This window comes from Siniperca chuatsi, linkage group LG20 (genome assembly GCF_020085105.1).
Source record: "Siniperca chuatsi isolate FFG_IHB_CAS linkage group LG20, ASM2008510v1, whole genome shotgun sequence".
In the NCBI taxonomy this organism is placed as follows: domain Eukaryota; kingdom Metazoa; phylum Chordata; class Actinopteri; order Centrarchiformes; family Sinipercidae; genus Siniperca; species Siniperca chuatsi.
In genome coordinates this window covers 8,425,676-8,441,299 of record NC_058061.1, presented here as the reverse complement: position 1 = coordinate 8,441,299, position 15,624 = coordinate 8,425,676, and the positions used below count along the sequence as shown (strand labels likewise).

The 15,624-nt window shown below is 43.0% G+C and overlaps 1 protein-coding gene across 22 annotated transcripts in view; it reads left to right on the top strand.

The window, feature by feature from the left end:
* The first annotated feature begins 1,088 nt into the window (after nt 1–1,088).
* The window catches only part of nrxn1a (neurexin 1a), a 58,348-nt gene continuing 43,812 nt past the window's right edge, over nt 1,089–15,624 (top strand). For 6 of the 22 annotated variants that reach the window (XM_044178692.1, XM_044178677.1, XM_044178683.1 and 3 more), the window contains exons 1-5: nt 1,090–1,447; nt 2,579–4,002; nt 10,597–10,614; nt 11,371–11,400; nt 12,459–12,470. In XM_044178692.1, coding sequence (XP_044034627.1) covers nt 3,270–4,002; nt 10,597–10,614; nt 11,371–11,400; nt 12,459–12,470 — 793 coding nt within the window. In that variant the 5' untranslated portion in view covers nt 1,090–1,447; nt 2,579–3,269. Of the gene's footprint in view, nt 1,448–2,578; nt 4,003–10,596; nt 10,615–11,370; nt 11,401–12,458; nt 12,471–15,624 lie in introns of all 22 variants that reach the window. The other 16 variants (XM_044178690.1, XM_044178679.1, XM_044178688.1 and 13 more) reach the window with 10 other exon arrangements.

The window sequence follows — 15,624 nt, the reverse complement described above, 5'->3', positions numbered from 1 at the left end:
ATGTGGACACCTGAACATTACACCCATATGTGATTGTCCTACTGCCTGAAGCAATATGCACCTCGCAAGAATCAAATAAAGTGGATACACCTGCATACCTGACCACACATACTGTACTGTACAGTATACACACACACACACACACAAATCATGAGTAAACCTCTGGGATCTCATACACTATATGGCCAAAAGTATGTGGACACTCGAGACTCCTATATGTGATTTTTTAACATCTCATTCAAAAGGCTTCTAGGAAGGCTTTCCACACGGTTTTGGAACCTGGCTGCAGGGATTTGTTCCCATTCAACCACAACAACACTTGTGTGGTCGGACACTGATGGTAGGTGATAAGGCCTGGCTCTCAGTTCGCATTCCAGTTCATCCCAAAGGTGTTGGATGGGGATGAGATCAGGGCTCTATGGAGGCCAGTTATGGCCTGGGAAAATCATTTTGTTATGGACCTGATTTTGTACATGTGGGCAAGTTGAAACAGGAAAGGACCTTCTTCAAACTGTTGCAACATAGTTTAAAAGCACACCATTGTCAAAATTATTGTTTTAAAAATTAAGATTTCCCTTAATTAGAACCAAGGGGTCTTGCCCAAACTATGAAAAGTAGTAGGACTCCACAAGAACAAAGTCCATATATTTTTGGCCATAAAATGTATGTTTATCTAGAACCTTGTTTATGTCTGTTCAGATGAATTAAGTGTGTGTTATGTGAGTGTAACTGTTTGAGAATGTGTGAGAGGGAGAGAAACAGAAACAGATTGAGAGAGATTTGTAAATTGAGACGGCTTTTCTGTTTCCTTTTCATTCCGTCCTTCCCCCCACAGTTCACTGAATCGCTGTCTTCCTTACACTCGCTCCTGTAGCACGAGAGAGGTAAAGGCCATCGTCCCTGTCACTCACGGAATTAATCATTCGGATCTACCCCGGTTCTCGCCTTATTTTCTGCCTCCGGTAATTGCGTTTCTGTTTCGTGCGGGCGGTGTGTGCGCGCTTCCAAGGTGCTGCAGCAGCGCGCGGCCCCGCCCATCCTCTTTATCTCACTCTCTCACACATACACACTCTTTCTCTCTCTCTCGTGACCATGTGACGCTCCCTCTGCCGAGTCTCGCGGAGAGCATCAGACTGCACCTTTTCCCCTCAAGAGAACGGAGAGAGAGAAGAGAGAGAGACATTGAGTCAGAGAAAGAGAGCGCGCGAGAGAGGGAAGGAGAGCTAGAGAGAGAGACAGCGCGCGCGAAGTGGAGACCAATAGCACCTTGTCGCTTGAAGGCGAGCCTGTGATAATTTCATCCCTGTCCTGTAGATCGGCTCTATCTACCACCAAGCGCGCGGGTTCTCTCTCCTCTCTCGTGGCTTTGAGGTTCTCCTCAAATGGGAAGCGAAATCGACGAGTCGCGCGCCGCACTGTTGCCACGGAACCACAGGATGTGCGTGAGGTAGGTCTATGTGCCTGCATTGAAGAAAAGACCGCTGTTGGGTTGTTTTTTATACACCGGGGCGAAGCTGTCACATCACCCTTACAGGTTGTGATGTCAATTAAAACAGTAAGCGTGTAAAAAAAAAAGTAATCACCGAGTTACTGGTTAGTTAAGCTGTAACGTTAGTAAGGTGTTACGGGGCAGGTGATGAGACTGAACACCCGGTGTAGTCATGTAGCGGGCGCGTAGAAGAAAAAATGGAGAGGGGGTAGGCTATGGCCGCAAATCGAGAATCGATATTTAAACCGCATTCATTCACCCAGTCTATCAATAATTGTGATGTCGCCCGCTTTTCGCCTTTCAAAGATTCGAGACGCGGGGAAGAAACTATTTGTAGCCTACTGTGTGTGGAGACTACATTTACAGCGGTGGTTTGTTGTGTGTGAATGTGTCCAGTTGTTAGAAATGAGCTCCGAAGCCGTTAATTCGATAAAAGCGAGGCGGTTTGAGTCATCCGCCGCAGCGCGCGGTGCTGCTCCCGCTCTTTGTGATGTAGCTAACAGAATCCTTGACGGTGGCGTGAGGTGCCCACCGCTAAACGTTATTAATTCCTTTACAAAAAAAATGACCTAAAAAACAAATTTCGTTGGTTAAGGTGTCTGTTCATAATAATAAGTCTCAGAAGTAGAAAAAAATATGCTTTATGACGTTAAGGCAGTCGCAGGTATGCCACCTTATAAAAATCCCCTGCGGCATGATGGGAGCTCTACTGAGGAGGTGCTGTTTGTGTATTTCTATGTGTGTTTATGTGTTTAGCGTAAGTCATTTTTGTGTGGGCTGTGTGAAAGTAGCCCAGAAATCTAGGTTTTATTGTTCAGTATGTTCACAGACAGTCTTGATTTGGGCCTGTTAAATGTGTAATGTGACAATGTGATGTCTATGTGTGTGTGTGTGTGTGAGAGAGAGAGAGAGAGTGTGTGTGTGTGTGTGTGCACAAAATGCATGAGAGAGAGTAATCTGAGAATAATAGCGGGGTTGTGCATATGCTGTGAGTGTGTGTGTGTGTGTGTGTGTGCGCGCGAGAGTTTGTGCATGCATGTTTACTTGTGTGTGACCCTGGTTGATTGTGCATCTCTGTTCTCTCTGTAGGTCGCTGGAGAGAGTGATGACGTGGCAGTGAGAGACACACATACCTCACTCACACACACACACACACACACACACACACACACACACACACACACAGATTTGCCCACACACACTTTAAGTCTTGCCCTACTAAGACTGGGAGGAGGGGGAGAAAATTCTGCTATGACGGTGTCATTTCTCTCCATTACTAATGTGTGAGCCACACACCCACACACACACACTCATACTCTGTGGGGAGTTGCCTTCATGGGGGATAAGGCCCTATCTAGGGCACAAAAATGGAGTTCGCATCCTTTTTGTCACATATCTAACACTCACACAGATGTACACACACATGCACACACCTGGAATCTCATATGTCAGAAGTGAAGACTGAAAGACTGAATGGAGAGAAGACATTGAACTTCTCAGAGAAGACAAACACCAGGCAAAGGCAAAAGAAGATTCTCCAAGTGTGCTGAAAGGACGGAGGGAGCTGCTGTTTGACCCCCTCCCTCACTGGAGCTTTATCGTGTAGGAGCTTCCTCTTGTAAAGAGCACTACCAAGAAAGCAGGGTGCACCTGAGACACATAGAAAGTGTTCTACGAAGTGCCCTACAGTTGTCACCATGAGTTGTAGGCTAGAGGGAACACCCCAGCTCTAGCCTCTATTCCCTCCCGTGTGTGTGTGAGTGTGAGGGCGAGTGTGTGCATGAGTGTGATGGCGGTGTGTGTTTGGGCGGCAGCCCCCCTGCTCTTCCTGGGGCTGTGCCTGTGCAGCGTGGGGGGCCAGGCCCAAGGAGAGGTCCTGGAGTTTGGAGGTGTGTCCAGCCAGTGGGGACGGTTTCCAGTATGGAACGCGTGCTGCGAGAGTGTGCTGAGCTTCAGCCTGCGGACTCACAGCCAGGAGGGCTTGCTGCTCTACCTGGATGATGAGGGCTTCTGCGACTTCCTCGAGCTGCTGCTTCTCCACGGCCACCTCCGCCTGCGCTTCTCCATCTTCTGTGCTGAGCCAGCCGAGCTGCAGTCAGGTGTGGCGGTGAGTGACGGGCACTGGCACGCAGTGCGTGTCAAGCGGGACTGGAGGAACACCTCGTTGGAGGTGGACGGGCGACTGGAGGGATGGGCGGAAGTGAAGAGCAAGAGAAGAGACATGACAGTATTCAGCCACACCTTCATGGGCGGGGTGACGCCAGAACTCCACTCTTCGCCCTTGCGCCTCACATCCCCTTCGGTGCGGGAACACCCGGCCTTCCGTGGCTGGATCACGGCGGTGGGCATCAATGGCTCATTGGTGACGCTGGACAGCTCGGAGGGCGTCACAGTAACAGCTGGCTGTGGGCCAGATCACCAGTGCCAGAACGGAGGGGTGTGCAGCGTGGTCAACGACAAGGCCATCTGCGACTGCTCCGACACCGGTTACCAAGGCAATGACTGCAGCAAAGGTAAGGCCCAGAACCATGCTGACCCATTATATACATCTCATCCTTTACATACACACACACACACTTAAATACACACATGCACATACTGTTACTTTTGTTGATGCATATCTCCAAATTTATACCTCCAATTCCAAACAACAGGTCCTTCAGTGTAGACATTTATTTTTCATTCACACCTTCACAGCCTTCACAAACAGCTCAAGACATGCATACTGATTGTGTTTGATATTGATTTTTTATGGCTGCCAATGACTCTCAATTTAGTACGTACCGCCAGAACTAAGCCCACTCCCAAGAAGTGCAGTCAGTTTAGTGAAGCTGAAGCCGAGAGCTTGAGAACAGCTCTGAGCTGCATTCAGACCGTCGAGTTTTGAGACTATGGAGATTTGAGGCTAATTCCTGAAACTCACTGAAAAGCATTACCTGCCTGGCAGTGCTAAAGCCTTGATGGGCTCAGTTGGTGTGTTTGGTAAAACACAATAACCATATACGGTGTGCGAAAGTGCTTGCCCTCTTCCTGATCTCTTATGTTTTTGCATGTTTGTCACACTTTAATGTTTCAGATCATCAAACAAATTTAAATATTAGTCAAAGATAACACAAGTAAACACAAAATGCAGTTTTTACATGAAGGCTGTTATTATTAAGGGAAAACAAAATCCAAACCTACATGGCCCTGTGTGAAAAAGTGATTGCCCCCTAAACCTAATAACCGGTTGGGCCATCCTTAGCAGCAACAACTGCAATCAAGCGTTTGCGATAACTTGCAATGAGTCTTTTACAGCGCTGTGGAGGAATTTTGGCCCACTCATCTTTGCAGAATTGTTGTAATTCAGCCACAGTGGAGGGTTTTCGAGCATGAACTGCCTTTTTAAGGTCATGCCACAGCATCTCAATAGGATTCAGGTCAGGACTTTGACTAGGCCACTCCAAAGTCTTCATTTTGTTCTTCTTCAGCCATTCAGAGACCCTACAACAACTCCTGAAGGAGAATGTCCGGCCATCTGTTTGTGACCTCAAGCTGAAGAGAATTTGGGTTCTGCAGCAGGACAATGATCCAATACACACCAGCAAGTCCACCTCTGAATGGCTGAAGAAGAACAAAATGAAGAATTTGGAGTGGCCTAGTCAAAGTCCTGACCTGAATCCTATTGAGATGCTGTGGCATGACCTTAAAAAGGCAGTTCATGCTCGAAAACCCTCCAATGTGGCTGTATTACAACAATTCTGCAAAGATGAGTGGGCCAAAATTCCTCCACAGCGTTGTAAAAGACTCATTGCAAGTTATTGCAAACGCTTGATTGCAGTTTTTGCTGCTAAGGGTGGCCCAACCAGTTATTAGGTTTAGGGGGCAATCACTTTTTCACACAGGGCCATGTAGGTTTGGATTTTTGTTTTCCCTTAATAACAACCTTCATTTAAAAACTGCATTTTGTGTCTACTTGTGTTATCTTTGACTAATATTTAAATTTGTTTGATGATCTGAAACATTTAAGTGTGACAAACATGCAAAAAAAAAAAAGAAATCAGGAAGGGGGCAAACACTTTTGCACACCACTGTAGATCCATTATGGATGTGGTTGTTGGCTCATGTTGAGAGACTTTAATTGGAACTAGGCTAAGAGGCTGGAAATCAGTGGTTGTTACATGGCTGAAACCTGGCTGCCTGTGTTAATGGATTTGCATTGATTCTAGATGGACTTCACAGGTACCATACATAGGGTGTTGAAATGAAGTGTGTATAATCTATGGCCTGCCATTAATTGGAACAGCTTGCAGTCTGTTAGGATGCTCTGTTTGTGTATGTGTGAGCGTGTATAGTATGTGTTTTTGTGTCAGTGTTCTTATGCATTATAAAAGAGGAATTGTGTCCTGTCAGTAGTACTTTATAAATACAAAGAACTGTGACAATAAACAGCCTGATAACAAAATAAAACTTTTATGGAAGAGGCAAAAGAAAAATGCTGTTTCACAAATGATTTAATATCTCAACTCTACAAGAACACCCTCCCTTAATACTGTCAAACAAGCCTTTGGTCAATACAAGTGCCAATATCCAGGGCACTGTAATGATGGCCATTACAAAAACGAAACAGCTGCTTAATGAACTCAGCTACCTTGTTATGGCCAGTACTGCAAATGCTTTTATTTCCCCCTGCTTAGTTGTGTGTGTCGCCAGATTTGCTTCAGTTCATTCACAGAGCAAATCTGCATTCTTAATCAATAGCACTCTAAACTGTTTTTTTTTTTTTTGGTTTGTCTTTAAAGCCAAATATTCCTTTCAGCTTTGCCTCAGCGATTGATGTTTTAATGATTTAAATACATCTGCCAAAAACGTTCGATTGGCCTTGCTGCTCAGCCACCATTTGTCACAGACCTGACCTCACACCCCACCCAGCACCGCTGTCAGCATCACACCTCCCTTTAGCCACCCACCATGTCACACCCTACCATTTAGTGGACAGTGGGATGGTCTAGGTTACCATGGAGACAGGACTAATAGGGAGACCTCATACCAGGAGTGTTTCTCTGTCCTCACTCTTTCTCTCTACTCCTACTCCTCAGCTCCAAACCTCCCCCTCCCTCCTAGTGATTTCAGGCATCCTGTCTGCCATACAAATCTACTGTAATTACATATTTGTGGTGAGAGTGTGTGTGTGTGTATGTGTGTTTATATATGACAGGCAAACTTAAGGCGATAATGACTGACCACTGGTCTTAATTTTCCAAGCAGGTGGGGAAGGTAACTGGTGTGTTATGCTCACTAGTGCTGAAATGATTTGTCGATTGACAGAGGAATAATTAATGAATTAAGTAGAGCTGCAACAATTAGTCAATTAATTGATTAGCTGCTCGGCAGAAAATTAATCAGCAACATATTTTATCAAGCAAAAATGCCAAACATTTGCTGGTTCCAGCTTCACAAATGTGAGAGGTGGATGTTTTTCTTTGTCATGTATGATAGTAAACTGAATATCTTTGAGTTTTGAACTGATGGTTGAATAAAACAAGCTATCTGAAGACATTACTTTGGGCTGTGGAAAATATTAACAGTCATTTTCTCACTATTTTCTGCCATTATATAGACAAAACGAATAATCAAGTAAATTATTTGCAGATTAAACGATCATGAAAATAATTGTAAGTTGCAGCGCAGCGTTTAAGATACTTAAGATACTAAAGCAAAAATGCCAAACATTCCCCTGTTCCAGATTCTAAAATGTGAGGATTTGCTGCTTTTCTCTGTTTTGTGTCATTGTAAATTGAATATCTTTGGGTTTTGGTCTGTTGGTCAGACAAAACAGCCATTTGAAGATCTCACCTTGTGCTCTGGGACATAGTGACTGACATTTTTCACAATTTTTTTCACAATTTTATAGACTAAACAATTCATTGATAAATCAAAATAATTGACAGATTTATCGATCATGAAAACAATCGTCAGTTGCAGCCCTAGTGCTCGTGTCTGCATGTGGTGTGTCTATACGTTCAGGAAGTGACAGGTGAAGCTATGATCAGTTCTCTGCAGAAACTCAGTGCTGCACTGAGAATTACGTGTGATCTAAGCCAGTCTAATCCAGTCTGCTGTTTTGCTGCTGGTTAGGGCACAGTGGGAGACACAGAGAGCACTGACACACACACACCTGCACAAACACAAACATACACACCTGCATGTAACACAAACATACAAACACTTGAAGAAACACATTCACACAATGTGCAGGCTCCAGCAAAACCATTAGTCACATCACCACTGAGGTACCTAATAGCAGTGTAGCTCTACAGGCTAAATGGGAGTTGCAGACATTTTACATAAAGGCTCTCACCAGATACAATACGTGCTTTGGACTGGCACTTTGTCGTGCAACAAGAGGCTACTTATACCTTTTAAGGGGCTGTTTTATATTCCTAGAGATGGACTCACATTTCAATTGTGAATGATGCCAAGTGTTGCCGTGGAGAACAAGTGCTAAAATATTTTTTTCTCCTGGCAGTAGTGGCCCATGTTAGTAATAGTAGTCTCATAAAATGGTTCCAGTTAGGAGGTCTGCTTGGATGGATGTATATGGGGTGAGCAGAACTGTATTTGGTTGTAGTAGTTTTGCTATGATGTGAAATCATATAGCATTACCAGAATAAATATTGTGTATATTCTGCACTGAATAAAATACAGCTTCAGATAAAACATAATAGGTAGTTGTTCTTGGGTTGAATTTTGCTGTTAGACTGAAATGGAAATACAAAGATCCCTTCTAGCTCCCTTTTTGAGTGTTGGTATGAGTGTCTTGTTTCAGACTGGTATTTCACTAGTTTCTGAGATTCACATTTCAGAGTTTTGGCAGAAAGTGCTGCAGGGTTAAGAGTATGATGGTTTGATGATGGTGGAAATTGAGAGTAGTTTAATCGGTTTAATGGATTTAAAAGGTTATTTCATGTCTTTTCTTCGGTTACTCATGGGTAGTGATATTAAAGTAATCATGGACATTAGCACAGGAAAGAGATTCAAGGTATGGAGGTACAGCAGCAAATAGGGCCAGTTAACAAAAACATAAACCATGGACAACAAAGTGCAACAACATCTTCCGATGCTTGGTTCTTATCTTAGACCTCTATGAATCATAGAACTCATCCTCTGAAAATAGTTCAGAGATACAGAGAGGTCTGAGAGGAGAAGTGAGCAGATGATGTATTCTTTGTGGATGGTTTAAATTTTGAGTGCTGTGTTGTGGTATAAAATGTTTTTTGAAAACTGGCCCCATGTACTGTTGTTCATTTCAGTCTGACAAGATGCCGGCTCAGTGGGATATCCGACCACAGGATCCACAGGCAGGGCTAATATCCATGCATCAATATCACTACCAGTAAATAACTCATACCAACTTATACTATGTCAAAATAAAACTTTCTTCAGGTGCACTGAGGAACTCTGGAGAAGAAATTTAAAGGTTGTATCTAAGAGAAATGAAGTGGGTGGCAAATTTCGTTTAATATTCGAGGAATAGTGGAATAAAAGCTCAGGCCAAATCCCTTTTTGAATAAAGAAAAAATATTATGTTAACAGCATCTAAGGTTTTGTTGATTGTATATGGTGGAACCAGAGTTGACTCTATGAAAATGAGGATCATCAGTATTTGCCAGTATGTGAGTCCAGGCTGTGTAGTTTTGTAAGAGTCAGGCAGAATCAGGTATAAAGGTTTATCTCTTATATGGTACCTTGAAATTATTGTTATTTTGAGCACAGCAACCTCACTGGAGCTGCACAATAAAGCTTTGAGATAAAATTATAACCCTCTGAAAATTAGAAAGAAATTCTGTTATGAATCTTTAATACAGAATAAATATGCTCCGCAAGAGAAAAAAATGGATCCTTAGGACCGTGTTTGAAGCAAGAAATAAGCAATTTGGCTGTGGCAGTGCTAGTTTCCGTACACGTTTACGTCAAGGCTCCCTAATGATCCATTTTTATTCACACTCATATTTTTGCTGATTTGTGACAAGTTAAGAAACATTTGAAAAGTAATATAATTATATACTGTAAGCATTTTTTTCTCCCCTGAAACACAGTATATTCATCTTTCATACAGTTTGAGGAGAGGGCTATTTATCATGGTTTTGTTGCAAAGCACAACAATGTCAGTTTTGGACAAAAAATTATTATTTGAGATATTCAAAGTACACTGAAGCGAGTTTGGGCAGGGCTATGCATAAATGTAATTACTGTCTAAGCTATTGTACCCTCCAGTGAAGGCAGAGTGAACCTGGCTTGTTAGGCTGGCCTGGCTTGCATTGTCCTTGAGGGCAAATCGCTGTTAGCATGCTAATGACTCCACCTGTTTCTGCCATGCTACTAGCACAAGGGCAGAGGCAAGGAAACACTCAGATGAGCACACAGCTCAGAAAACACACACACACACACACACTTTCATATGCACACACACGCACACACTCAGTCCCAGTATTGAACCATGCATGCCCCTCGTGTTCCTGCACTGCTAATCCATCCCTACATGTTTTCCTGCTATTTCACATCATTATTACTGCCATAGTCAATGTAAGTGTATGTGTGAAAGACAGAGAGAGTGAGGGAGAGATTGTGAGACTGAATGTGTGTGTGTGTGTGTGTGTGTGTGTGTGTGTGTGTGTGTGTGTGTGTGTGTGTGTGTGCGTGTGTGTGCGTGTGTGTGTGTTGCATGCTATCTGTCGGGGCGCTCTGGGGAGAGGAAGCGGCTGCAAGGTAAGTTCTGGGGTAAAAGGCTCTTGAATCCAAACATACAGGTAGGAAAGTATATTTTCGCGCTCACCCCCTCCAACCTTTGTATCTACAGGTGTGGGTGGGTATGTGTGTGCGAGTCAGAGAGAGAGATGCATTTTTTTTAATGCGGCTGTGTGCATATACATAGACAAACCTCAGTTTTGGCTACCAGTGCAATATATCCATTGTGACGTTTGCGTGGACTTTGCATGTATGTTACCACGGTAACCCTGGATGGGTGTGCATGTACAGTAAGTAGCCATGGTAACCCAAGGGCTTAGCATGCATGTTAATGAATGTCTGTCTCTCTCTCTCCTCGTCCGGCCGCGACAACTTTCCAGAGCACAGCTACACTCCAGGTAGGTTGCACTTCTATCTATCTATCGATCTGTCTTTCTCTCAGTTCTGTCTATAACTGTCATTATTTCTAAGTTTCTCTTCTTGGTCTTTATTCAAACATCTCTTTCTTTCCTTTTCTATCCGATTCCCTTTTTTCCCCATGTTCTTAACTTTATTATTAAGTACACATTTCTAGCTCTATCATCATCTTATTTTCTCCATTCCGCTCCATCCTCTGTACCTATCTTTTCCATATCTTCTTGTCCTTTATATTCTTTTTTCTGGCCTTTATCTTCTCATTGCATCTTCTATATTGGAAATACAGTACAAGGTAGCCAGCGTAAATGTATGTTGGTCTATGTGGGTATTTAGGGTTGGTTGCTGACGTCTGGTAAGTTCTACATCTCATGTGCAATCATCTGAAGTGGCTCTTACTTCAAGGTAACAGACATAGGCACATACAGATACTGTACTGTATACGACCTAGTTCATGGCTGTGTGCAAACGTTTGTGTGCGTACCCATTTGTGCGTAGGATCACTGCCTAGGATGAGTAAGTGTAAGTTTTTTTTAGACATTTGGAATAATTTAGAGGACTCGTACACACACTTTCACACAGAGAACTTTAGCCTTCACTAGCATGTCATTAACAAACTCCTGTATCACAAAAACACATATATGCACACACACACACACACACACACACACACACACACACACACACTTCACGCCCCATGATCCTTTGCTGTGCTGACTGTGCTCTTGTCTTCCTTTAAGGTCTGGCACACCTGATGATTGGCGACCAAGGTATGGCCTCCTCTTACCTCACTTCCTGTTGTCCTCTGCTATACCATCATCCCCTACCTCCTCACTCCCACACTCACAACTCCCTGTATCCCTCCCCCACTTCATCATTACCTGGCGCGGGAGGAAGTTGTCTCTCTAGGCACTGAACTAAGGTCAGTTTTTTTCTGTAATTGAGATGTTTTCATTTTAAAACGGTCCCATTTGGTCTCATCAGAAATTTCTGTTTTAATTTAAACTGAAATGGATGACTTGGGCTTTTGCAGTGGAACGATTAAATAATAATAAATGAAATGTGGCCTTAAAAAAATTTTTTGGTTTGATTTTTGAGGAGAGTGATGAGCCTGAGAGCAACTTCTACTGGTATATATAATTTAATTATGGCTGGTGATGGGTGAGGGTGTAGATAGCTGCAGCTTGACGCCGCTTGGCTGGGTTACACTTGGCAGGGCTCCAGGTCATGGAAATGGAGCTAAGGGCCGACTGACCGACTGACTCCATGGATGGTTTGAATTGGTCTTTACTCTTCCACCTCATTTCATTTTCTCTCATCTGTATCTAAGAGTTTGACTGAGGAATGGGAGCGTTGAGTGTGTGTGTGTGTGTGTGTGTGTGTGTGTGTGTGTGTGTGTGTGCACGATGTTTACATATGTGTGCATGTGTGCTTTTAAATTTTGGTTTGAATCAATGACTGTGGCAGTTTTCACAGGAACACTTCAACACAAGTCCACAATCATCGATGACTTTTCATCGGCTTCCAGCATGTCTCGCTCTGCCGTTGCTGGTTACTCACATGGGCTCCTGCTCATACATTGGCAAGCGCATGTGATTCTGAACAGATGTTCCTGTGTATGAAAGCAATGCTGTTATACCTCAACCCCCAAGTTGTCCAGTGTTTTTGAACACAGCCCAAAAACAAGTGCCACTGCTCTGCCATTTGAAAAATGTTCACTGATGAACAAAACTCACAATTCCACCTCTCTCTTCTTGCCCTCTTTCTCCTTTTTCCTTCTTTGTTTCTGCTGTTTCACTGTTTGCGATTCCACCCTCTGTGAATTTAGGAAAGCTCAGAGGTACACCCCCTGATTTTTTCATGTGTATGGCTAATGGGCTGTTTAGGATGGTTTTGAAGTTGTATGTATTGACAGGCTCTTGTATGTATGGTAATGCAGACCTTTAAAGCCGTTCTGCTTCAAGTTCTTATTTGCGGTTTCCATTAAATTGGAATATTTAATTTTTTGTAAGGTAAGCTGTTGATGCATGTGTGTTCGAGTGTGCTCATAGTTAAGCGTGCATGCATGCATGCGAATGAATAGGAGCTCCGGCCTACAATGCTTTTGAAAATCTGAAGGTAGGTGCTGCTGGATCGGTCGGCTCTGCATGACGCTGATGAATACACTGATTGACCCACATAAAGACAGGCCTGACCATGACAGGCTGATCTGCGTCTATTGTGCTCTTTGATTGGATGAGAGAGGACATGATGACGGCTGTCTCCCATTGTGACAGGGCTGCCATGTATTCGGTAAAATGTGCTATTTAATGAAATGTTCATCCACGCAGGTGGATAGAAATATCTTGAATAGAGCACAAATGATGTCTGCAACCATCTATCACAGTGAGACATCTCTATTCTGACAAGTATATTTCTATCTGAGCATTTTTGCTGTGTTTTGATTGCTAAGTAAGCTCCTCCTGCTGGAGTTTCTGCCTTAAAATGTCTGCCATGAATCATCCAGGTGGCAGTGAAAATTTAATTTCTTCATCTGGCTCATGCTCAGCATTTTAAATCACCTACTTAAGGACCAACATGTATTAACATATGTTTCCAGCAGTATTACACAATGTATTCAGTGTATTTGTGTATAGTGGATGCCCTCACTATTACGGTTGTTAGGATTGTGATAGACTGAAAGTAGAACTGTGGTGGATTTTTTGTTGTATTTTTTTAAAACCTTTGAAGTCTCATTGAGAAACTGTACATATGAAAACGCTGTGTGTGTGTGTGTGTGTGTGTGTGTTTGCGCGAGTGTTTTTTTGCTCTGCATACGGAGATGTAAAGGCTGTCAAATGGTGCAGATGAAGCCTAGCTTAGGTTAGCTCAGCATAAAGAGGCTTTTTGAGGAGCCCGCAAAGCTAAAATGAGTTTCTTTGAGGGGGCGGATTGGGTGCGGGGAGGAGTGTCTTCGAAAGATATATAGTATGTGTGTCTGCTTGTGTGTGTCTGTGCTGGAGAAATTGAGAAAAAGCAACTGTGACTGTGAGAGAAGAGCTAAACGAATGAATGATAGAGCATGTAGACAGGGAAAGAGGAAGCAAGGGAGAGATAAAGTGAGTCGTCTTCTCTCCTGTGATGTAGAGCAACTGCCTGTATCTGCAAAGGGACAGCGGTGCTCCTGTCTGCCCTCCCAGCCCAGTCATTCTCCAGGGGGACATCAGCCCTGATGGGGAGCCCTGGACCTTTCCCCTCCTCCATAAAACACAGCTATCATTCTCCCTGGAAACGATACCCACAGATCACTAATCACTTTGAGTGGGTGAAAATGCACGAATTGTGGAGGGAAGAAAGAAAAGAGGGAGCCAAATTGGATTTTCATAAGTATCGAGCAGCCAAAGGAAGAGGGGGAAATGGATTTTTTTTTCTTTTTTTTAAAGTATTGAGCAGCAATAATCTGGATGGAAAATGTGCTTAAAGCCAAGTAGCAGATTTTGCCCTTTCTCTTCTCTCTGTCTGGCCAAGAATAGACCGTGAAGGGTTCTGGGTGAATGAGTGATTGTAGGTTCTGAATAGGATTGAGAAGTGGCTCTTGGACGTAATTGGCAGCATTGCTCGTTTATGATATTTATTTATTTGTTTTTAGCTTTGAGGCGGGTTGTTCGATTAATGTCCAAGTGTTCTCGATATCAATCCAACAATCTGTGCAGTGCACGGCATAAACAAGTGGTCAGCCTCGCTTGAAGTGACCTTTACACACGTGCTTACGTGAACGGACAGACAAACAGACACACTCACACACAATAACCTTTAGAGAGTGCCCGCTGAGTAGGTGAGCGAGTGTGTGTTCAGTGTAAATATGCATGAGTAAGACTGCCTGCACATATTCTTCACGGTCAGTGATGAAGGCAGGAGAGAGAACGAGGTATGTGTGTCCGTATGTTTGTGTGTGTGTGTGCGTGTCTTATATGAGTGCATGAGTGCGTGTTCAGGGGAGGTGGATTGTGAGTCATCACTTGTGACTCATAAAGCGTCGGCAATCAAAGCGGCTCATTTTAACACATTGTCTTATGGCAAAAACACACAGATGGACGCACACTCCACTCAGGCACAGGCTTCACACACACATGTTCAGTGTCAAATTCTTTGGATTTCTCTTTTTAAATTGTCTCTTTGTTTTTGTCCCTCCACCTCTCTCTCATTCTCTGCCGGATATACACATGTGCGTGCTTTTCTCACAAAAACACACACGCATACACACAAGCAGAGGACGAGCTCCGTGCTGACTCCACCATATGTGGGGTTGGGAGTGGTAGCAGACGCCAAGACAAGAGGAACCAGTCAGTACCAGCAAAGTACAGCATGTCTCCTACCTCTTACTCATCATCATCTAACAGTCCTAATAATAAATGTCACAAGGACTGATTATTCTTTAATAAAATACGGGCACTGACACTTAATGAAAAAAGAATATTTTTGTTATTTGAATTATGCCTTTATAATTAACTAAATAATAGTATAATAATAACTATAAATAACTTATGTCACTCAGGTGTTGTCTTTAGGTAGTAGTGCTGAAATTTGTCAATTATTAAACTAGTTGACCATCTGAAAATTAATTAACAACAATTTTGATAAACGACCATTATTGATTAATCTGCTGATTAATTTCTCGATCAATTAGTTAATTGTTTTCTTTATTAAATGTCAGAAAATAGTGAAAAATGGTCGTCATTATTTCCCACAGCCCACGTTGATGTCTACAAATGTCTTGTTTTGTCAACAACAGTCAAAATCCCCAAAATATTCAATTTAGTATCATTTAAGAAAAAAAAACCCATTTACCTGCTAGTAACATCTGCACAATCATGTAAGCCTTGAAGTAAATACTGTAATGCACTGTATATTTGTCAATAAAAGATATTTGTCAGACACACATTAGCCACTGTAGTTGTAATTCTTACATAATTTAGCAAGATGGAAAAGTGAGCAGCACCCAACTCGAAGTGAGA